Genomic DNA, 25,339 nt, shown 5'->3' with positions numbered 1-25,339 from the left:
GGACTGCAATTCTAGAAGAAACAACCTTCACTATGAGATGACCTGTCTGTCAGGGTTTAGTAAATATGAGTTAACAAGATTCATATGTGGGCTACAGTGTGAGACACAGCAGTTACAGCAGCTTTGACCTTGATTCACTGGCTCCAGTGTCGACGTGCTCTCTGACAGCATTGATCCAGTTGGCAAAGAGGGCAACATGATTAACATAAACTCTGCTTGTGACTCAGTATGTTATGAGAAATTTCACTTCTTCTCCAGGCTTAAAGGGCAAGAACAAAAATAAACCCAGACATTATTAGTGGCAGTGGGATCAGACAGAAGATCACACACGGACTCGTAACAGCTGCATACAGCCCAGAAAAAGTAATAATCCAAGGCTGAAGGAAAAAAAAAATACTTCAGACCTTATTTCCTCAAAGCTCTAAAGTATGTGCAAAGATGTCCCCAATGCACGAGACTGTGTTTGTTTGTGTTACAGAGTTGTCTGGCACACTGAAACTATTCTATAAATCTGCTTCCAGTGGCAGGCAAGATGTAGGCCAAACGTGACGGACCAGTTTTAATGACTTCAACATCTAGAATCTAAACACGAGAGGGCGCTTTAACCTACCTTATTGTTACTTGCAGTGTTGCCTGAATACAGAATCAGAATCAAATACAAAAACAACAAGACATAGATAAAATAAAATAAGTATTATAATTGTGTGTGTGTGTGTGTGTGTGTGTGTGTGTGTGTGTGTGTGTGTGTGTGTGTGTGTGTGTGTGTGTGTGTGTGTGTGTGTGTGTGTGTGTGTGTGTGTGTGTGTGTGTGTGTGTGTGTGTGTGTGTGTGTGTGTGTGTGTGTGTGTGTAATACAACTAGGCTTTACAAATAACGTAGGTACACAGCAGACAAAATAGTGCGAATTTGTATGAAATAGCCTAATCTATATACAGATACTGATTCAGTTTAATTACATAATGTTTCATTACAGAAGCAAAGTTCGAATTTATTCTTTCCAAGTCTTTTTTTTATTGGTAAAGGCATATTTAAATTAGAAATTCAAATTTTTTGCTATAAGGTACATGTGGGTACATGTTTGAAAACTAACTGTTTAGTTAAAGAGTTACTAATGTCTGAGCTAAAAATGTTGAAGTTGAGCTTTTATAAGCAAGTAAAATCGGGGGCGTGGCAATTGCGCAGGTAAGATCAGACAGACTCCGCCCACTGAAGGGCAGCTCCGCTTACGTGACGCATCCGGAGCTGGGCGGGGCTGGGAAGTGCATCGCAAATAGCGAATGCTGAAAGTGATTAGGAAGAGTTTGCACAACAGTGGACCATCAACAGACATCCGAGACTTAGGTTCCTAGAGACAAACACCTGTTGAGCTACAGGAACGACTGTCTTTCGACTGTTTTCTGAATTTCATCGAGGGAATCGGTTGAGAATTCAGAAATGACGGACACTCTTATTCCCAATGGTTGCAAAACCAACGGACCGGTGGAGAATGGCTACTTCAAAAAGGTAAGAGTTTCATCTCTGTTGTTCTCGATGGTTCGGGAGCTGATGAGTAGTTCATCAGGACTTTTGTATTAGTCAAGGTTTTAGATACATCACTGCTGTTTTAATAGTGTTGTGTTGAAAATATACGTGACTTATTTTTATATTCTTTAACGCGTTTCAAGAGGTAAATGGCTGATAATAAGTGAAGGACGAGGCTTTTAGCCTTCCTTCTTCATAAGGTGTTTTTAATAGGATCTGTTGGAGATGAACCCACATCTGCGGGGCATGTGGACGCTGGCGAGCTCGGATGCTCACAAACAATGCCAAGCGAAAAGAGTACATTACAGTGTATCTTGTATATATTTTTTCGGTTGAAAGTTTAATTTCCCGTTTCTTTATGTATATTATTCACACTGCTCGTTTGGTTTCTTAATATTTTTTTTTTTTTATCGAAGTCACTTACAAAAATATCATGGTAACCGTAGTTTCGTACAAAAATGCCTCCAGGTATTGTTAATACACAACTTTAATAACTTGGTATTAAAGCTAGTACACCTAACTATTATTTTAATAACAGATTAATCGGTCAATTATTTATTTGATTATTTGGACGAGAAATCCAACAGTTATTAACTATTAAAACCATAATCTTTTTAAATTAAAATATAAACGAAATGTAATCATTTATTTACAAATTTGTTATACCACATCCTGCCCACTCAGTGTAATCCTCCAAATAATGCAGTGAAGGCAGTGTACATAAATGTACTGAACGTATCCACTGTATGTAGACTATGTGCGATTAAACAGTATGTGCAAAAATTAAACTTCAAACTAATTGTTTAAAAGTAGTTAGAATAATAAAAAATAAAGGTAAAATCTCTAAAATAAAAATTATAAACAAAAGCACTGACAAAATGTTAGCAGGTACAAGGTGGGAGGAACAAACATTCACTCATCTGAACATATTACATTTATACTCTATTACAGTTTTAGAAGGAAAAAAAGATATATTTGCCAGTATTATTACATTGCTATTTTTTGCAGAACTATCATTGAGTTTTGGTCAAAACTGTGGTTACTGTGGTGAATTATTTGTAAGGACGAAGGTAACCCTTTCTTAGCCAAAGAGTTGTTTCTGGCATTTGCTTGTCTTTTAAACTCTTAATAAGTAAATGTGCCAAAAGGGTGTGTTTGCAATGATGCCATAGAAAAACCATTTTTGGTTCCCTAAATAACCTTTCAGTGAACAGTTTTTATAAAGAACCTTTATTTTTATAACTAATTTCTTTCAATTCGGATTCTGCAGTGTTCATGGTAAAAATGGCTTAGTGTGTTTGTAAATAAACGGTGTGTTTGTACACTCCACCCTGGAGTGTGTATGTTCATGTGTTTACTTTGGACTTTGAAAGAGTAACTTGTGGCAGGTTTCTGTCATTTCTTCTGGATTGTTTATTCTCAGGATTTTTTTAGTAGTGTGAATGCCAGCTGAATAGGCCTATTGTCTTTGCTGAGCTCACCTCTCTTTGTGTCAAGAGTATCTATTGGGCTTTGTTGTTCAGGGCTTCTTATTCTTATGTTTGATGTCAAACTGTACCAGTTTCTACAGTTTCTCTTGAAACGTTTTTCTAAAGGCCCATTCACACGAAACAGAAAAATGAACCACAGACTGGGTTTTCTGAGTTAATGTGGGCAAATATGGTTTTGTTACTACATGGATGGTTGGATTTTAGATGGAAAAAGGCATTTTATTTAGTCTACTGTTGGAAGTGGTTGTTTTTGTTCAGTACATTTCCTGTGTCTCCTTTTCATTTGGTGCATTAATTCTTTGTAAATGAGTGTGGTCGCCGTTTGCTGCGAGAAGGTTTCAGGCCTGTTACCAGGTGGGGGCTGGTTCAGATCGGTGATGTGGTTTTGGTCCAGTTCCGCCTGAGTTGATCCTGCTTGGGCTAAGGGGCTTGGAGAAACTGAATCGCAGATTCAGCATGTTTTTCCAGTTTTCCTCCTATTAACGTTGCATCTGCCCAGTGAAAGTGCATAGCCAAACCACACACATTAATGAAACACAGATGCTCCAATTTCATGTCCCGGCACAGGGAGGAGAAGCTGTTCCGAGCTTTACGATTAGTATAACATGGCTTCTGTGCATTTCACAGAATTGAGTAAAGTGATCGAACAGCAACCAACAACTGTGAGTAAGAAGGAAAGAGCGTGTCTTAACAAAAATGAATCATTCAGCACAATGAAATACACTTTATGTTGCATAACTCTTTAATAGGTGTTTACTGAAATGTATCTTTGTTAATACAGAAACAGAGCAGAGGAGATGATCTATGGCTGAAAATAGAAATGAACATTTGTTACTGTGGTCTCATATTTGTGCATGTACATAACTAGGGATGCACCGATACGAATCGGCCGATCATGCTTGCGCGTTTTGTCAGTAAAGCCGGTTCTGTAATCAGCGGTAAATGCCATCAGGTGCGTGATTTCACGTTGAGCCGTATATACTACAGACAGCCGTTGTTTACCGACGAGCTGCGCAAATCAATGTTCATTATCAGTGTGAATGTGCGCAGCTCGTCAGTGAACAACGGCTGTGTGTAGTATATACGGCTCAACGTGAAATCACGCACCTGATGGCATTTACCGCTGATTACAGAACCGGCTTTACTGACAAAACGCGCAAGTGATCGGCCGATACGGATCGGTGCATCCCTATACATAACAGTTGCATAATGTTGAACGCAACAACTTAGTTGAGGCCCTGTTTTCTCTCTCATTTGTGCCCTAGTTTGATTAAGACTTTGTTTCTGCTCGATCCGCATTGTTAGTTCAGGGGTAATTGTGTGTTTGTGATTGGAACGCAGTTGTGCTGGCAGCTTTTTGGTTCTGCTCGGCTAAACATCGCCCTGGTCAGTGTTCTAGAATGTGCAGAGGTCATGTTGGGTCCATTTGACAACCACTATTGCATGTATTGAGACAGCCTATGTTTATCCTGCCGCAGACTACGGGTTTCATCTTGTTTCAGATTGCTACTTTCACGCTCAGTCTAGTTGTGAATAAAAGTGACAACCGAATTATGTAATTGAGTTGACTTGCTTAAATTTTCTGGGCATTTATAGTCAAGCTGTATCGTGTGAACAAAACCGCACTGTGCAGCTAGTGGCCTGTCATGTCATACAATACGAGAGGAACTCTGCACTGCACATGTTCATGTCTCAAGTGTGTGTGGGGTTCTGGTAACTCATAGAGATGGAGATATGAGCCGTGTGTCATCTGAAACTTTTAGATGTAGTTGCTGTCTGTCTTCTCACCTGCATCTACCTACAAATGATCTCAATGCCCCAGTCTAATAATTAAGATTTGATAGATAAACCTTGATTGTAGTTATGAAAAAATGTTTAGGCAGGTAATACTGTCTGGTATTATGAAATCACCATCTTTGATGTATAGAGGGGTTTTCACTTGCGTCACAGTTTGGTCAGTTACCTGGATACGTCGCCATATTGGAGATATTTGGATGTAAACAACAGCATGTATTGCATGATTAATTTACTACTGAATATGCTGTTCTGCTTATTCATGCTGTCTAAACCATGGCAAAATCGTGTGGAAGCTGCTAAATCATATAGAGAAGAACTTAGTAAGTAGTAAAGGACACAATATGTTGACAAACTGAAGTTAATAGGTGGTAAAAATACATACGAGCAATGTTAATTAAAATATTAGCCTAATATTTCACCTACCTGACTGGAAATAAGAACAAACACCAATGTTGCCCTGGAAATCCAGGTTCATTTTGGCCAACCACAAACGCCTTTTGTTCCTCAGACAGTTTTTTGCACTCTTCTCCTTTTTTTTTATTTTTAATGCGAATTTTGTTCGATTTAGTGGCATTGTTTACGTTCGGTGCCACCAATATGGCCGATTGATGATTCATAGTGAAAACACTCTACTTAAGTCATTGTCACTGTACTTCTGGATTTTAGATGTTGTGGCACAAATGCAAAATGGGATTGACATTGGTTGACACAATTTGAGTCAACTTAAAATAATTTGTTTACCCTGCTGCTTTAAATTTAAGTCAACTCAAATAGGTTTAGTAAATTTGAAATGTTAAGTTGTATTAAGTGACATGATATTTGAGTTGATTAAACAAAAAAATTGGTTTGTTAAACTTAAAAGCTGGGTTTGTTACCCAGCTGCCTTAGATATTTAGTTGGTAGGTTTTATTAAAAAACATTTTGAGCAACAAGCTGATGAAATTGATGAACTACACTTGGATCATATTCAGTACAATGATCAAAGCAAAGACGTAGTCAATCACTTCCATCAGTATCCCCACGAAACAAAAAATTGGAAAATTCTGTCGTTAATTATTCACCCTCATGTCATTCCAAACCCGTAAGTCCTTCAGAAAACAAATGAAAATATTTGTGATGAAATCTGAGAGCTTTCTGACCCTCCATAGACAGCAAGGGTGGTCCAGAAAGGTAGCAAGAACATTGACAAAATAGTCCAAGTGACAGTTGTTCAAATGTAATGTTATGATGCTTTGAGAATACTTTTTGTGTGCAAAAATAAATAAATAAATAAAACGGCAACTTTTTTCAACCATTATTTTCCTTCACGTCCCCCTTGCTCCATTTTTGGAGAGTACCACGTTAAACCACTGGACTATTTTGTTGATGTTCTTGGTACCTTTCTGGACCTTGAACGTGGTAGGACCCTTGCTGTCTATGGAGGATCAGAGAGCTCTCGGGTTTCATCAAAAATATCTTAATTTGTTTCAGAAGAAGTGATATGAGTAATTAATGACAGATTTTTTTTTTATTTTGGGTAAAATATCCCTTTATTGTATAGTGATGCATGAAGCATCATTCACACAGAGATCCCTTTTAAACCAAGTTCCTTTTTGTTGGCCAACATGCAAAATTAGTGTGAGCTTAATTAGTTGCTTCGCCTTGAAATTCCTGATCGCACAGGTTCCTATTAAAATGGCTGGATTTGTAACTTGAAATTTGTGAAAAAATGTGACCACACATTAGTACACATGTCAGTCCTAAACATTAACTATGTGAACGAAGTCAATAGCTACTTTTACACGTTAAACACCAAATTACACAACCAACAGTTAGTATCAGTATGAATCAAACCAATTAGAGGAATTATTATGAAGTAAAACTTCCATAATCCTTCCCAAAAATAAATCCTTTCTCACTTTAATGCTGGCGCTTTCTTCTATGCTTAGTCATAGCAAGTGGACGCACTTTCAGAAACAAACAGTATGTTTTCACTGTAGGATCAAGAGCAGAATCAAGAATGTTTGTCAGGATAACAGCAGTAAGAGGTTTGCTATTTTAACTCCTCCCTCAGCTATCAAATTTATGACAGATACTCTCTATAGGTGTGTCTGGGTGGGAAATTTATCTTGTTACGTCATGTATTGTTTTCACCACACCCTAAAAACAGCAAGGTGTTATGTTGGCCGACATGTGCTTGTGTGTTTATCATATTTAAGTGCTTTATAAGAATGTTCACAGCATGTTTAAAACGGGCAATAAATTAATTTGCTCTGTTTCTCTCTTTCTCTGACAGGGATGTAATCCATTTGCTCAGACAGGGCGCAGTAAGCTGCAGAATAAAAGAGCAACTCTTAATCAGCAAATCATCAAGCAGATGAGGATGAGAGCAGGAGCAGAGAACCTTCTCAAGTAAGTCAAGCACTCTTATGTGTGCACACAAACACAAGGGCAAATGCTCATTCATCACCCTTACCTGACATGTTAGCCTATGGGCACGTGTGGATATGCACACATATGCAGGAAATCTTTTCCTAAAAACCCAACCTTCATTAAGGTACCACTTTGGTTACATAACAGCATGTGTCTTGAAGTGTCTGGCACTGAACAGCAGAGCACTAGCCCTGTTGGCTAAATCACTGCCCTGTTTTGCATAAATCCTCTGCTCTTTGTGTGGTGAGGTTTCAGTAAGGCGTCTTGCTGCTAACCTGTCATCAAAGTATTTCTCTGTTTGTGTGTGTGAATGTGTGCAGAAGCAAATGTTTGAAGCTCATCTGCACTGTGATCTAAGAGTCAGGTGTGCCTTTAGCATTTTTACCTTTAGATTTGGAGTTGATGATAGACACAGTAACATTGTGCCTTTGTTAAAGCTGATGACTAAAGAGACTAGGAATGCGATATATTAGATTTTCAGTTTTCAGACCTGATACCTGTGCAACCCTTGCTAGATACCTGAAACCATAATATCTGAAACTCGAGTATAAACTTGCTTTGCTTGGAAACGTTTAACATGCAAGTAGTTTTCGAAAATTCTAGCAGCCAGCTGTCAACTGTGAAATGCTGGCACTGATTTGAATGGTAACCGCCGGTCAGTCATGCGTACTACTGTAGCTGATCCAGACGTGAGAGGAAAAGCTGTGTCTGTCTAAAAAAAAAAACATGCAAAGTATAATGCAAATATTCTTTTTAGTGTCACCTTTTTGGTGTCCTGTTGCATGTCAAGGGGAAGAAGGTTTTCATACAAATTAAGACATCAGTTAAATTATAGAACAGAATTTTAAATGCCTTTTTTTAATCGTTAATAATGATACACTATCAGTCAAAAGTTTTTGAACAGTTTTTAAAAAAGGTTCTTCTGCTCTCCAAGCTTGCATTTATTTAATCTAAAGTACAGCAAAAACAGTAAAACTTTGAAATATTTTTACTGTTTAAAATAACTGTTTTCAAACTGTTTTTAAAATGTAATTTTAAGTGATCAAAGCTAAATTTCCAGCATCATTAATCCAGTCTTCAGTGTCACATGATCCTTCAGAAATCATTCTAATACACTGATTTGCTGTTCAAGAAACATGTTTTATTATTATTATCATCAGTATTTAAAACAGTTGTGTACATTTTGTAAAAAAAAAAAAAAAAAAAAAAAATCAGGATTCTTTGATAAATAGTAAAATCCAAAGATCAGCATTTATCTGAAATAAAAAGCTTTTGTAATATTATACACTACTATTAAAAAGCTTGGGGTCAGTATATTTTTTGGGGGGGAAATAAATCATAGAAATCACTACTTTTATTGAGCAAGGATGCTTTAAATTGATCAAAAGTGGTGATAAAGACATTTGTAATGTCACGAAAAAGATTTCTGTTTCAGGTAAATGCTGTTTTTTTTTTTTAATATAATGACAACGATAATTGTTTTTAAGCAGAAAATCAGATTATTAGAATGATTTCTGAAGGATCATATGACTGGAGTAATTGTGCTAAATATTCAGCTTTGAAATCACAGGAATAAATTACATTTTAAAATATATTCAAATAGAAAACAGTTATTTAAAATAGTAAAAATATTTCAAAATTGTACTGTTTCTGCTGTACTTTGGATCTAAAAAATGCAGGCTTTGTGAGCAGAAGAGACTTGCATAACATTATATAATATATTGTATCAGTTTGTAACTAGCAATGTGTTTTGAGTAGTGATTCAAATTGGCCAAAAGTTAACCCCAAAAACAAAAAATAGTCATTTTAAATGACCCTTGGTTAAAATGAATAACACAAAATACATGTTTCTGAGTACACTCACTTCCTTCATTTGGCTTCCATTCAACTTAATGACAAAATTGACAAATTATACCCAAGAATATAATTATGCATGTGTCAGTGTAATATTTTTTTTGCACACACTGCTATAATGTGCAGTAAACAGTATGTTATTACTTCAAAATAATGCTAATATATAATTTTTTTTGTTTTGAAGTCTCTTAAGCTCACCAGTACTGAATTTATTTGATTAAAAATGTAATAAAACATGTAATGTTGTGAAATACTGTTACAATTTAAAATAAGTGTTTTCTATTTTAATGTAATTTACTTCTGTGGTGGCAAAGCTGAATTTTCAGCAGCCGTTACTCCAGTCTTCAGTCTCACATTATTGTTTAGAAATCATTCTAATATGCTGATTTGGTGTTCAACAAACATTTGTTTTGCTGTTTAATATTTTATGAAAACAGCGATACATAGGATTCTCTAATTGATGAAAAGTTCATAAGAACAGCATTTATTTAAAATTAAAAACATTTTATTAAAACGTGAAAGTCTTTGCAATTTCTTTAGATTATTTGCGTCCTTGCTGAATAAAATTAAGTTCTTAAGTACTGACCTGTAACCAGTATTATGTGAACTATTTTATCTTTCAGCTGCTGAAATTTCAGGTTATCCCTTGTTGATGCAAATTGTGTGACGAAAATTTAATGTTCTGTTTCAAAGGACAAGGAAGCTCTGATTGTACTTTGGTTTGTAGAACATCATTTGCCTAATTTGTAACTGGCCAGTGCTACCAGACTGTGTGTCAGATATGTATCAGTTCTGTTCAAGGAAGCATTTATATAAATGAAACATAAGCCGACAGGAAACATTAACAACTTATCAGCAAACACCCACGTTCATACCAGTGCAGACATTCAGAAAGAACAGGTAGTTGTGAAGTTCGCAGAACTGCTGTTGCATCTTGTTGCTAAAACCAGCTTATACATTACCTCTCTCAAAAGCTGACAATGTTTTTCCCTTTACGATGAGCACACGCTGTAACGTTGGACAAACCGGTCTCCATGGGGACATTAAGTGTGTCTGTGTCTCCATGGTTTTGAAGGACACACCTGCTGGGTTGGTCCTTGGAGCGAAGCATGTGATTGGCATTGACGTCAAAGTGCCTTTAAATCTTTTTATAACAATAAAGTTTGGACAAGCTCTTTTCAGTAAGAAAGCATAAGTGAGTCTCCTTTCTTTTCCTCTCTATGGGTTAATGATATGTTGGGGCTGTAGACTATGTTTGTTGAGTTATTGTCATCTGGCATTGGCTCCAGTTTGGATGGGTATTGTGAGTTGGCCGAAACTTGGTGGAAAACAACAAGCCTGGATCCAAGCTGATACAAGGGTTTGGTCCTTTTAATTAGAAAGAAATGTTTCCAAATGTAGTGAAATTCCCTCTAGTCAGCAGGTGACTGTTGTGACAGGTACATCAGTGAGGTCATTGAGTGCTGTGATGTGTTTGCTAACGGCCTGAGGTCTTCTCTCAGCCTGTTTAACACGTCCACGCAAACACGTACGCAGACTCTCATAAAAACATGTCAGCAGAAGCAGTTAAAATTAGGTTGTTTGAAAGGGGATGGCAGTGCGTCTCTCACACGTAAACGCAAACACCGCCTGAGGATCTCTCTCTCTCTCTGTCGATAGTTGAATGAAACCCTCTAATTGCCTCTGTGTTTAATGTGTGATTCAGATGTAAAGCAGGCCTGGTATGTATTGTAATGACATACCTGAGTCAGTTTAATAGCCCTTTATTAGAGGCGGATGTCTGAGTGTTTTTGGTTACCTGAGCTCATTAATATTAGGATGGCGTGGGGGTGGATGCTTGCTCAATCTCTTTACCTTCCATTCATAGCTGCTCTATCTTCAGAGCTGATCTGGAATGTTCCCTCATTCATGGCTCTCAGAGGTTTGTGGTCCAGGGGAGAAAGGACAGCCACATAATAGATCAATTGTAAGGAAGTTGTCTGCTTTTATTAACCCCCCCACATGCCTTCCATAATGTTTCTCTCTCTCTCTCCGTCTGTCTGTCTTTCTCTCAGATCTAAGAGCCTGTAGTCCACATTCTTGTGTGTTTGTTTGAGTGAGCTCACCGGCCCAACCGGTTTCACTGAGTGCTGATTTTTGTGGGGTCCCGCCCTGCCAACGTGACTTTAAGTTGGTGTAAAGAATAATAATGTATACACCTCATGAGGTCTTAAAAGATTTTCTGACCCCTTCTGCTGTTGAAACTAATGTATTATAATTGAAAATGTAGGTGAGAGAGGTTGAAGGAATCTTTCACTTTCGGGTGATGTTTCCGCATGTTTCCATTAGTCATAGGTAATTAACAAAAAACAAACATGACTCATTAAAGTTATATTTACTTTAACATTAAGAACATCCTGATCGGCGTTATGTCATAGGCATCTGGATTCGCTGAAATAAATCATGTTATTACTTGTAACAAAAGGAGTCAGAAATATTCCACTGTATCTTTAAATTATTTTACAGCTTTTTTTAAACTTCTAATATCATTTTTTTTTCACTTTGAACATAATAATATTAACAATATTTACAATATAATACGTTTCTTACTTCTTAATAAATTAATTTTAATTTCACCTTTTTGTTTGCACTCCATCAACTTTTATTATCATCAAGTGGGTCATCCCCAAGCTTGTTACATTTAAGTATAATATTTTATCTGGTTTTGTGTAAAGACCTTTTTGTAGTGCTTTTTCATTGTAAAGCATTTTGAGCAGATTTTTTTGTTTTAAGCTATTACAGCACTATACAAATAAAATTAATAATAAAAAAATTTAGTAATAAATATAGATTTTTTTTTTTTTGAAAATCATTTTATTTTTCCAAATTCCATTTTTTCTATTTAAAAAAGCTGAGCTTTCCATTGATGTTTGGTTTGTTAGGATAGGACGATATTTGGCCGAGATACAACTATCTGGAATCTGAGCGTGCAAAAAAAAAAAAAAAACAAACAGTCAAAATACTAGAAAAAAAAAACTCTAAAGTTGTCCAAATGAAGTTCTTAACAGTGCATATTACTTATCAAAAATTAAGCTTTGATATATTTACAGTAGGAAACTTACAAAATATCTTAATGGAATGATCTTTACTTAATATCCTAAAGATTTTTGGCATTAAATATTATTTTAGCCCGTCCAATGTATTTTTGGCTATTACTACAAATACAACCGTGCTACATAAGACTGGTTTTGTGGTCCAGGGTCACAAATAATGTATCTGGTAAATATTCCTCTAAAAATAATGTTTTATAATAGTTTTTTGGGAGTTGTATTACTATAAATACATTTCTGTCACAGTTTCTTTAAGTTAAACTGAACTATCTGCTTGTAAATGATATGATAGTTTTACTCAAAATAAACGGTTAAATTCTCATGAATTGAGCTGTTCTAAAGATTATGTGTTTATGTACTCTTATATTGAGGCGGCAGATGCTCATAACACTGCAAGTGTCACAAAGTCTTCAGTATGTGTGTAGTAAACGAAACACATCAGCGCCATTCATTCACACAGCGACAGGACAAAATTGCAGGATTTATATTTAAATGGTATTTTTGTGGCTTAATATTCATATTTTCATAAGTGTACTGACCTACTTTTGATGTATCCATGCAATAATGGGCAAATTCTGTGACATTCTGCGTTATACAGTAAATTGCATTTTTATGACTGGATTATGCGTTTTCTGCATCGTGGAAATCATAGGGCCCTATGTATGTTATTATATGAAGGATTCTTGGTAGTCTTTTTTTCCCTCAGGTGAGTATGTTTAAGAACCACAAGGTATGTGACTAAAATAGATAACAGTGATTGACAGTTTGACACAAGTGTGATGTTGCCTGTTGGAATAATAGGTCAAAAGTCTTAGGTTCAACCTGACCTGCTCACCTTCACATCGCTTCCTCCTATTGACTGCAGTTTAGAATAGCATGCACAGATAAAATAGGGTTGCTATGCAATTCTTACTCTGTGTCTCTATGAGGTTTTGTATTTTAATGACAGTAGCTAGGCGTAATTCTTTTTTATATGTAGTGTGTGTTTTATCAAGACCGTGCAGTTGAATTCTAAAGTCTTTGACAAATGTGTCTGTATACTGTCCACTCACCACTTATTTCCATCATGTGCTTGGAAGCACACAAAATAACAGCCTCTCCATTCCGCACTGTAGTTTTTTAACTAGCAGGACATTTCAAACTGTTTAAAATTATGCCACTTGTCCTGTGTTGTGAACTGAGTTGCATGTGACCTTTGCTTATCATCTCTATTTCTCTCTCTCTCTCTCTCAAGGGCGACGTCCAATAATAAGGTTCGGGAGCAGGTGGTGCTGGAGTTGAGTTATGTCAACTCAGATCTGCAGCTTCTTATGGAGCAGCTGGAAGGACTCAACAGCTCTGTGGAAGTTTATCAGAACGTACAGTAAGTACAAACACAGCACTGATTAAGATGAAGAAAGATACAGTGAGAACATACTCAAGGCAGATTGAGATCCATTTTAGAGACAGAATGCACAGTTACTACTCCTACAGTTCATCTGGACACATAGAGCCTCCCTGATGTATGACGGTAATGTAAGGGGTGTGTACAAAATGATATAAATGATACAAACTCCCTGCTCTCTGTTCACTGCCCTGTACTGTGCAAATTATGTGGAATGATGCTTTCATCAGTGAGGGATGTGTTAGGTATTCAACAAAGGAGAAACATGACTCGTAAAAGTTATGTTTACTTTCGAATTACAGCTTCTGGACTCTCTGAAATAAATCATGACATTACATGTAACAGATGGAATCAGAAAGGTTTGACCTTTTTTACGTGAAATTATGTGAAATGTATTTCAATATGTTTAATAAGTGTTAAACAGAACTGAGAGAACTACAATGATTATTGGTAGTTAAAAGCATAGTCAGAACTGACAAAATATTTCATAACAAGACACAGAAGAGCCATGGGATGTGTAGAATTTTGTGAATGATCGGTGTTTGAATTTTGCGGAAATCAGCTAAGCTTATTTGGAATTTCTGTAGCTACAAATTCCACGTAGGCCTGCACATACATTTCCTGTGATGCATACCTCAGAAAGACTTTTTAGTCATAAGACCTTTGAGTTTGAGAAATCTTTCCCTATTTTGAGTAAACTGAAGGACAACAGTGACAATATTAAAAGCTGTTCAAATCATTATGTAAACTGTGTCATTACTTGTAACCTAATGACATCCATAATTTGTACACTCAAAGATGAAATGAATACTTTTAAATGGTTAATAATCTTATAGTGTTAATTTTGTATGCGTCACAATGAAATCATTTTTTTATTTCATGCAGTGCTGCTGTGATTGTTATAGATTATTTAACAATGCACATAATTATAATTAATGTTTTTTTTTTTAAATTAATCTACCATCATGATCTTTTAAATTCAAAAATATTTATCTAATCCAATCAATTCCTGATGGACAAAATCAAGTCTTGTCACAACAGGGAATTGTGAAATGATTTCTATTTCATGAAGATTTTGAATTCCTGTCAGCCGAATGGATTTTTTTCAAAGCATTAAATGATTGCTGTCTTGCTAGAAGTCCCTTACTTTAGTCAGCTTGATGGCTCACTTATATTCCAATTGTATATTGATAATATCACACTCGAAACAGACTGCTTTGATTTTGATTTATGTATGACATTCTCCTCTAACCTTATTACTGATTATTTCCTTCATTAAAAACACTGATCAGCCCACTTCTTAAATGGATTATTCACCCAAAAATCAAAATTAGCCTATGATTTACTCACCCTCAAGGCATCCTAAGTGTATATGATTTTCTTCTTTCAGACGAATCCAATCTGTTACATTTAAAAATGTATCCTTGCTCTTCCAAGCTTTATTACAGCAGTAATGAAAAAATGTGCTCCACCCGGCTCCAAGGGGTGAATAAAAGCCCCCTTTACTGAATCAATGTGTTTTTGTAAGAAAAATATCCATATTTAAAACGTCATAATCAACATAATACGTGAAAGATGTTCTGGGCTGATGACGTTGGACATATGCGTAGCGCATGCGTCCCTGATCTCGCAAAAAACAAAGTTTGTTTACAGGAGCAAAAGAAGGAAACTTTCTTTACCTAAGCAAAGGAAAACCAGTCTCCTCTTGACTTATGTCGACTTTTTATTATTATTATTTTTTTTTTTAATACAAATCCTCCTTTTGTACTTCTAATTTGTGACCGTTGTTTTGTTTTGCGCTCTCCTCTGCACTTGCTTTTGTCACTTCTCAGCAGCGCATGTGCAATGCATACATCTTACATCTGTCCAGAACGGCTTCTGTTTATAAAAGTTAGTGCAAGCTAGAGAAAAGTGATTACTATGTTTTAAATATGGATATTTTTTCTACACAAACACATCAATTCACTACAGGAGGTCTTTATTCATCCCCTGGAGCCGTTTGAAGCACTTTTTATCATGGATGTATGCACTTTTTTGGAATGTTAAAGAGAAACACCTGCCCACTGCCATTATAAAGCCTGGAAGAGCCAGGATAATTTATGTAACTCCGACTGGATTCATTTGAAAAAGAAAGCCATATACACCTAGGATGCCTTGAGGGTGAGTAAATCATGGGCTAATTGTAATTTTTGGGTGAACTAATTTAAAGTTTGAAAGACAAGAAATGAGCTGCGAGCTCATTGGTCAATCAGTCAATTCATCTTTTTGAGTTTCTTTCTACATTAATTCGTAATAGAAATGACTCCTTTTCACGTATCTGGTCAGACAGGTTTATGCAGAGGTGGTTTGACAGGTTGATAATTCTGTTCTCAAGCTCATCCACCTTTCACACAAACATGCCACATGCATCCCCCTCACGTGTCAGAAGAGTGTTTTCCTTTTAATTTTGTGTTTCTTGCTGCCAGCAAATTCTCTTCTGTCAGTAGAGCAATGGAGAGAGAAATACATGTCGTCTATATTCAAGGATGTTCAAGTGATTCATTCTTTAGAGGCACAAACCCTCCAGCCAAAATGAAAGGATTCAATAATGGTGCTGCAGTCATGCTTTGTGACCGTCACACTGTGTATATGTTGTGTTTAGTTCGTGGACCTTGAGTGTGTTTCCTTGGTTACTGTTAGATTCTTGTCCTCTTTAAATCCTCTCTAAGCCCTCTTTTGCCACTCAGACCACTGAGAGTGAGTGTGTTTGCACGTATGCACCCTTGAGTGTCTTTGGCATACTTCACTGTCTGCATGAGAACGGCCGTCTTTCTCCGCTCTAAGAAAGCTCAGCCATATTTTCAGTTAACACCCTGCATAACCAAGTCGTGCTGGCCTAGTTTTGCATCAGCATAATAGCATAGCTTCATAACATGCTTACAGCCTCTGGTTTGTTCCTCTGGGCCAAGCAGTAATGAAAGAGTATTTATCCCTTGTTGCTGGAGGGTTCATAGTAAACCAAAAAAACCTCCTGCAGACATTTGCACCTGATTCTGAACCCCTGACCTACATCTATAATTACAAGCTGTAAACATGAGAGACAATCACTAACCCCCCCCCCCCCCCCCCCTCCACACTTTGGCGGTAAAAATATTTTATGGCTTAAAAGGATAGTTCGCCCAAAAAGAAATTTGTCTTCATTTACTCACCTTCATGTCATTCCAGTGTTTTAACTTTTTTTTTTTTGTTCATACGCCTATAAAAAATCAAAGATGAATAAAAATTATTTGGATTATTGGAGTATGTTTTACCAGAAAATACTATTTTAGTATTTCTACCTCAAAATTTCATGTTCAGTGTGTCACTTGCCCTTTCTTTTTAAACAATTTTAACTCAGAAATTGCTAGTAATTTTTTTACAAATAATTACAAAGTAAATCACCATGTAATGAAAGTCAATGGGGTACAAAACAGCACATGGACAAAAAACACAAAGGATTTTAGAAAGACCTCTCATTTTAATTTTTGGGTGACCTATCCAATATTGAGAAAATCGCCTTTAAAGTTGTACAAAATAAGTTCTTAGCAATGCATGTTACTAATCAAAAAATAAGTTTTGCTATATTTATGGTAGGGAATTTTAAAAATACCTTAATGGAACATGATCTTTACTTTATATAATAATGATTTTTCCCATAAAAAATAGATAATTTTGACCCATACAATGTATTGTTGGCTATTGCAACAAATAAATCTGTGTGACTTATGGCTGGTTTTATTTGGTCACATATACAGTCCAACTAAAAATATTAGAGACCAGATATAATTTGATATTTTTTACTAGTGGATGCAGGGCACTATATTTTATTTATGTAAGTGAGGATAGCAAAATGAAGTAAACTTGCATATTTTAACCAAAAATTCTTCATACAATGGACTACCAGAAAAATTGATTACAAATTTGGGACCAAAAATTTGATTTGACATTTTGACCTGAACATGTTTTGTTACATACCTTTTTAGATAAGTTTTGATTGTTTGGTTTTTGCTCCCTTCATGATTCCAACACTTCCATTAGTTTTGTTTTGTACTTTTTATGACTATTATTATTATTATTATTTTTATTATTATTATTATTATTATTATGAAATAGTACTAATAGTACTAAAAAAGCAGTAGGTGTTTCAGTTTTGTGTTTTTGTGGTTGTGCTCTTTGACTTTGAAGGGCTTGTGCATACCACCCAGCGTTGTCTCACTTTCTCTGCACTGCAAATTTGTTTCTTCAACTTCTACAAACCTCTCTTATTTATCTTGTTAAACAAACAAAGCCTATCACCTCCTATGTATGATTTGGTGTGAGAAAAGGAATATTCCCATTGGTGCGGTTTTGTCACCTGTGTTTCATGAACAGAAATCCGAACAGGACAAGGTCTTCCTGTAGCTGCACACAATGTGGCATTCTCCATTGCACCTGGCTGCCAGCTTACTCTGCGCGCGTGTGTGTGTGTGTGTGTCAGTAAAAGGACAGAACTGCATTCTTTCATTTCTTTCAAGCCCCTGCACCCACCCTGTCCCTTTCTGTCTGTTTTTGAAACTCAAACTTCTTTCTCATGGCCTGAAGAGTGGACGGGAACAATACCTGTCTTCTGTTCTCTGTCTCATTGCAGTGAATGATGTTCTTTGCAACCTGTTTGGTTTGCATTCTTAAAGTTCCCAATACATAGTGTAGAACATGGCGGCTGTCAACATGACATGATGAGTGATTCAATGCTATACTCAGAACATGGAAATGTTATTGTTACTCACAGTTAAAACAAAGTTGGTTTCAAACTCCTAGAGAATAAGATCTTCTATGTAGACCTGTAGAATCTGTCCCAGAATTTGAACGCTGACATTCACGTAACCTTCCCTTTGTGTGGTTGTTAATCACTTAGTTACACTTTACAACAAGGTTCAGTTTGTTAACATCAATGTGTTATCATGAACTAAAAATGGGCGATATACACTGCTGTGCAAAAGTTTGGATCAGTAAGATTTTTAATGTTTCTTAAAGAAGTCTGCACTTAATTGATTAAAATATATCATTTAAAATAATTGTTTTCTGTTTGAATATATTTTATAATGTAATTTATTCCTGTGAGCTAAATTTCCAGCAGCAGTTGCTTCAGTGTCACATGATCTTTCAGAAATCATTCTAATATGCTGTGTTAAACAGTTGTGCTGCTTTTTTTTAATGGAAACTGCAATACATTGTTTTTTTGTTTTGTTGATTTTTTTATTTCTTACTGATCCTAAACTTTGAATGGTATTGTATATTAGGAATTAAGATTAATCTAGATTAATAAATGCTGTAAGTTTAATTAGTGATCATAGTTCACCATACCGAATGCATTAACCAATACGTATTCATATTCTTTCTGCTCTGTTGGTTTTGTTAGTTTTGTTTTTGTTAGAGGATTTTGTTTATTATCTCCTTGAAGCATGAATTAAATTTCCTCTGTCATTTCCTCTGATCCAGTAATATTTCTCACAAATATTTCCCCAACCCACACTGGGACTGTTATCTGTCATCTAGACTCAGTCAGGACAGACCAGGACTGCCTCTCATCAGCTCACACTCATGTGTTCTCTCATCTGTCTTTTCTCAGACTGCTCTAAGCTAATGCCCCACCAGTGCAAGCATTGTAGTTAATGCAATGACTACACAAACATAAAATATTGTGTATGCAGTAGGGCTGCACGATTAATCGTTTTTAAACCGAAATCGCGATTTGAAAGGGTGCGATTTTCAAATCGCAAGAGCTGCGATTATTTCGATTTATTATCAAATGTGGTAACAAGCATATAAGTCGTTTTTGACAGGTCACTTCAAGTGCATATTACGTCTTCATGCTTATATTACGTTTGATGCAGAGTTTAACCAATAGGGGGCATTTTAACACTGCATGTAGAGACATGCACGGGACGTATTTTTCAGTCCCGCCTCCGCAGAAATATGTTGATCTCGGTCCGTTCCTACCTCGACATTCATGTTTTGTCCCGCTCCTGCCCGCATAAAAGTAACCTATATAGTTTTTTTTCAGTACATCAATTGAATTTACATGAAACAGTTTTGTAACATCTCGTAAGTTTCACAAAACCCCAGCATAAACGTCCCCGATAAAATATTTGTTATATAGGCTAAGCATCAACATTCACAAACCACTGTTATTCTTAACAGAATTAAGAGCAAGCATGAGCTACTGTGTGTATCCAGAGCAGAATGCAAGCAGACAAAGCTAAAGTTGACATCTCAGTTCATTTGCGATCTCATAAAGCTCTAACACAAACGATGAATCTTTCACAATGTCTACACTTCGTGTGTTTTAATTCGCGAGCACGCAATATTCAGCACTGTGCAAGAATGTTTGAGCAGTGAGTGGATTCTAACTTAAACACCTGACTGCCTATCCTTGTGCTTACTGATAATAGCTGTAAGTTGTATACTAGTTGTTCTTGCTGCTTTTGTGCAATAGATGAATAACAATATTTTGCTTTTTAGATATTTCTATTTTGCGGGGATCCCGCGAATAATTTTATTTTCCCGCGTCCCGAACAGCCGCACTCGTCCACCAAGTTTTGTCCCGCGCCGCAGTCGGTTGCCTCGGGTCCCGCTATACTCCCGTAGGAGTGCAGGTCTCTACTGCATGTACTGAGCAAATAACTTTAACGCCATTTGGAAAAGATGAGCGGGAGCAGCGGCTCAACTTCCCAACAAAGTGTCTCTTAATGTAGGTTATCATCAGTGTTTTACTGATGTAAAATTGTTTACAGTGTGTTTGGATTCCTAAAAGTTTAAGATTTTAATAATATTTTATTATATAATTTTAATTGTTAATTTAATTTTATTTAAGATACTGTAGTTATTTTCTTAATTTGTCATGATAACTGACAACTTTATTTTAAAAAAGGCAACAATGTTTAAGAGGTTTTAAATAAACAGTAGAACAGTGTAGCATACTTTGTGATTATGCTTGGTCTTTCTTTGGTTCTGTTAAAACCACCATATAAAACCTGTAGCTCTTTTATGAAATAGTAGTAAATCGCATTTTAAATCGCAAATCGCAATTTTGATCAGAAAAATCGCAATTAGATTTTTTCTCCAAATCGTGCAGCCCTAGTATGCAGTCTGATCACATACTTAAAAGTGTGTCATAGTTTTTTTTAATAATCAGTATTTTTATATAATGTAACTAGGTCAATAGGCTTGTGATGGAAAACAATCCGGTAGCAGCTGATTCAGTCTTGAAGATAATTGAAACTGGCACAGAATTGTTGTAGTATTAGTAATGGGTGACAGGGGTCACGTTCACTTGACTTTGCCTATTCCCTAGCATATCTCAGTTCTGAGTCACACAGAGAGTAGGAAGTCTGGCCTCGCTGAATCACTGGCCTAAGAAATTAAGTCTTACTCTTCCTTACTGAAAGTATTCTCATTCTGCTTTTTCTAAATGTAATTTCTAATCTGTATTTTTCCTCAATCGCAGAGAGACATCCAGCATCCCACTCATCCCTCTTGGTCTGAAGGAGACAAAGGATGTGGATTTCTCAGTTGCTCTCAAGGTCAGTTTCTTGCACAGCACCCCCCCAATGTTTATTTCAGTTATCAAGCCTTCAGTCAGGTGGCTTTCGTGAGTCTCTAAGCTAAAATCGAAAGTAGGTCACAGCATAATAAACAAGGAAGCCGAAGATTCTATAAAACTTTAATTGTGGTTTTGAAACTCTAACATTGATGTTTGATGCTCGACCCTTATTATCTTATAAATAAGTGGGTGTTGAAATGTTTGTTGAGAGACGAGGATCAATCAGATGGGTTTTGGTATGCTTCCAACCTGTAATTTAGTCGAACTCTAATGACATAGTCATGGTAAATCTATGACACTGTGTCATTGTGATGTCTGTTTTCTCACTGCAGACAAGTTTAGCAAGGAGAACAGGCCCTGTGAATATGTGACTGTGTGGCCTTTTTGTGTTTGTTTTGACATAGAGAGTGAATGAATGTGCGTTTTGTTTAACAGGACTTCATCCTGGAACACTATAGTGAAGATGGCTCAAACTTTCAGGATGAGATTGATGACCTGATGGACCAGAGACAGGTATGATGTGACAAACTTATGGTAGGCAGGTTAAGATACACAAGTGAGACCTTACTTATTGAAGTTTCTGACTGATTTTGAATGTGTTTCAGGCTTGTCGGACCCCCAGTCGTAATTCTTCCGGTGTAGATTTGCTTGCAAACTACTTCAGTCAACTTTCCTTCTTAGAGACTCGATTCTTCTCCCCTACACGCCAGATTGGCATTTTCTTCACATGGTAGGTTGCATCTCACCCATAGCAGCGGTAATATGTGAACCTTGACAACAAAACCAGTCTTAAAGGAGTAGTTCACTTCCAGAACAAAAATGTACAGGTAATGTGTCTGTACTCCCCTGGTCATTCAAGATGTTCATGTCTTTCTTTATTCAGTCATAAAGAAATAGTTTTTTTTAAGGGAAAACATTTCAGGATTTCTCTCCATATAATGGACTTCTATGGTGCCCCTGAATTTGAACTTCCAAAATGCAGTTTCAATGCATCTTCAAAGGGCTCTAAATGATCCCAGTCGAGGAAGAAGGGTCTTATCTAGCGGAACAATCAGTTATTTTCTAAAAAATTTTTTTTTACAAGTTATATACTTTTTAACCTCAAACGTTTGTCTTGTCTAGCTCTGTGCGAACTCTGTGTATTCCGGTTCATGACAGTTAGGGTATGTCGAAAGCTCCCATCTCATTTTCTCCTCCAACTTGAAAATCATTCTACATTTGCTGCAGAAGTACAGATCCAGTGTTTACAAAGTAAACATGGAAAGAAGGTCAAATGCCCTTTACAAAAAAAAGTTAAAACCACTATGTAGGACTATTTTGAAGTTGGAGGAGAAAATGAGATGGCTTTTCGACATACCCTAACTGTCATGAGCCGGAATACACAGAGTACACGCAGTACTATACAAAAAGAGCATACAAAGTTAAAAAGTATATAAATTGTACATTTTTTAGAAAATAACCAATCGTTCCACTAGATAAGAACCTTCTTCTTCAGCTGGGATCATTTAGAGCCCTTTAAAGCTGCACTTAAACTGCATTTTGGAAGTTCAAACTAGGGGGCACCATAGAAGTCCACTATGTGGAGTGAAATCCTGAAATGTTTTCCTCAAAAAACATTTTTTACGACTGAAGAAAGAAAGACATGAACATCCTGGATGAAAAGGGGGTAAGTACATTATCTGTAAATTTTTGTTCTGGAAGTGAACTACTCCTTTAAGTCGCACAGGTATATTTGTAGCAATAGCCAAAAATACATTGTATGGGTCAAAATGATTGATTTTTCTTTTATGCCAAAAATCAGTAGGATATTAAGTAAAGATCATGTTCCATGAAAATAGTTTGCAAATTTGTTACCATAAATATATCAAAACTTAATTTTTGATTAGTAATATGCATTGCTAAGAACTTCATTTGGACAACTTTAAAGGCGATTTTCTCAGTATTTAGGTTTTTTTGCACCCTCAGATTCCAGATTCCAGATTTTCAAGTAGTTGTATCTCAAAATATTGTCCAATCCTAACAAACCATACATCAATGGAAGACTTATGTATAAATCTCAATTTCAAAAAGTTTACCCTTTATGACTGGTTTCGTGGTCCAGGGTCACACATGCTTGTAATGACATTATACACCACTGTATCAGCTGTAAACATCACAACTCATTCAGAGGCAACTGGGCTGTCAGGCTGCCATTGTTTTTATGTTTATACATCAGTTTTTTTATTCATTTATACCCTAAAGACAAAGGGATATAACAGGTGAGGATATAATAAAGAACAAAAGCCATAATAAAAAACTAAACACAACAGAGAGAAGTAAATGAATTACTTATAAAGCTAACTTTTTGTTGACGTGAGTTTTAACATTTTTTTTTTTGTGCCTACGCAGGTATGACTCTTTCACCGGTGTGCCTGTGTGTCAGCAGAACATCTCTCTGGAGAAAGCCAGCATACTCTTTAACATGGCAGCTCTGTACTCCCAGATTGGAGCACGTGCTGACAGACAGACACAAGCTGGACTTGAAGACGCCGTTGCTGCCTTCCAGAAATCTGCAGGTGAGAGGTTTTAAGTAGATGCACTTGACCTGTGAAGGTGCACATAACTTGTTTGGAATGTCAGTAATGTTGTACAGATGCAGATAAGTTTGCAAGAAGGTAAGGAAAGTATTCAAAATTGGCTGTGATGAACTGTGGATGAACTCCGGCCTCATGAGAACGTGTATATTCGGGCTCTGGTTGTGTTTGAAGGTGGAGTGAACATGATGCAATTCTTTCCTCTCAACAGCAGATCTGTCTAAGGCTCATGGGAACTCAGTGGCTTGTGTCAGTTTTTAACCTCCTTAAAATAACAGCAGTATAAAGAGCGATTTGGCTGGCTTTCTTAAGCTATCAAAACAGCCAGCCCCTCTGTGTTTCGTCACATAGAGTATTTTGTATATCCCCACCGGAAAGAAGAACCGAATATGATCGCTCTTTCTTCTTTTGTTATGACAAAGATTGATTGACACATTGTCCTACAAGTCTTTTTTTATCTCTAAGATGTGTTTGCAAAAGCATTAAAAGGAGGAAATGACAGTGCGTTTTACATGAGCCAAATAATGTAGGGAAGCTTAAGAAATTAACTGGAATTTTTTGTTTACATTTCTGTTTAATTTTCACTTTGCTGCTGTTGAAGGCAAATATAAGGGGACTGATTTGCATCCACCTTATTCTTAAATGCGGAAGTAAGCCTATGGGCAAAACTTCTGGTTCAATAGCCACTATAGGGAAATAACAAGAAGAATAACAACATGCAGTAAACAGTAAAACTGTTTTCACTACAAACCAGTGTGTTCATAATTAAGATAATACATTAAAATAATATGGTAAGATACACCAATTTTCAATATCAAGCAGCAAAACGAGCTGTTTTGTACAGCTAAAAATAGCTGGACGTGGATGAGACCGGAAGCTAGGCCCATAAAATTTACAAATGGCCTCATCCGCTCTTATGTGAAATAAGGTGTATGCTCTAATATTAAATTCTGTCTAATTCTGTCTGTTTGGTTTTGTTCGCAATATGTTTATCTGCAGGTGTGTTGAACTACCTGAAGGAGACATTTACACACACTCCCAGTTATGATATGAGCCCTGCTATGCTAAGCATGTTGATCCGGCTGATGCTAGCACAGGCGCAGGAGTGTTTGTTTGATCAGATTACTCTTCCAGGAATCCGAAATGAGTTCTTCAGCCTGCTCAGAATAGCCCAAGAGGCTGCCAAGGTACTTAAAAATCAGTGATATTACAGTTATTAGTTAAGCAAGGATGAATTAAATTGATCAAAATAGTCTGTAAAGATTTTTTTTAAATGTTTTTGTTTTAACCTTTCTATTCATCAAAGAATACAAAGATGTTGTGAATTCTGCATTGCCAACACATACATTTTACATTTTAAAATATATTAAAATACAATTTATTGTAAATGGTAAATTTCACAAGGTGAGCATAAGAGACTTTTTAAAAAACATTTTGAAATCTGGTCTCACTTTATGTTAGTTGGCCTTAACTACTATGTACACTACCAGTCAAAAGTTTTTAAACAGTAAGATTTTTAATGTTTTTTTTTTCCTTTTCTGCTCACCAAGCCTGCATTTATTTGATTGAAGTGCATCAAAAACAGTAAAATTTTGAAACCTGAAAAAATCTACTCCGTT

At 36.3% G+C, this 25,339-nt stretch overlaps 1 protein-coding gene across 1 annotated transcript in view; it reads left to right on the top strand.

Annotated features, from left to right (window-relative positions):
• The first annotated feature begins 1,299 nt into the window (after positions 1 to 1,299).
• Positions 1,300 to 25,339, top strand: part of rhpn2 (rhophilin, Rho GTPase binding protein 2) — a 35,826-nt gene continuing 11,786 nt past the window's right edge. Inside the window, exons 1-8 of the mRNA XM_073837021.1 lie at positions 1,300 to 1,503; positions 7,084 to 7,199; positions 13,398 to 13,526; positions 21,052 to 21,127; positions 21,583 to 21,660; positions 21,753 to 21,877; positions 23,536 to 23,702; positions 24,720 to 24,907. Coding sequence (XP_073693122.1) covers positions 1,435 to 1,503; positions 7,084 to 7,199; positions 13,398 to 13,526; positions 21,052 to 21,127; positions 21,583 to 21,660; positions 21,753 to 21,877; positions 23,536 to 23,702; positions 24,720 to 24,907 — 948 coding nt within the window. The 5' untranslated portion in view covers positions 1,300 to 1,434. The remainder of the gene's footprint in view (positions 1,504 to 7,083; positions 7,200 to 13,397; positions 13,527 to 21,051; positions 21,128 to 21,582; positions 21,661 to 21,752; positions 21,878 to 23,535; positions 23,703 to 24,719; positions 24,908 to 25,339) is intronic.

This window comes from Garra rufa, chromosome 3 (assembly GCF_049309525.1).
Source record: "Garra rufa chromosome 3, GarRuf1.0, whole genome shotgun sequence".
NCBI classification, from domain to species: domain Eukaryota; kingdom Metazoa; phylum Chordata; class Actinopteri; order Cypriniformes; family Cyprinidae; genus Garra; species Garra rufa.
The sequence above is the reverse complement of the archived record's forward strand: the minus strand, read 5'-3'. Positions and strand labels throughout refer to the sequence as shown.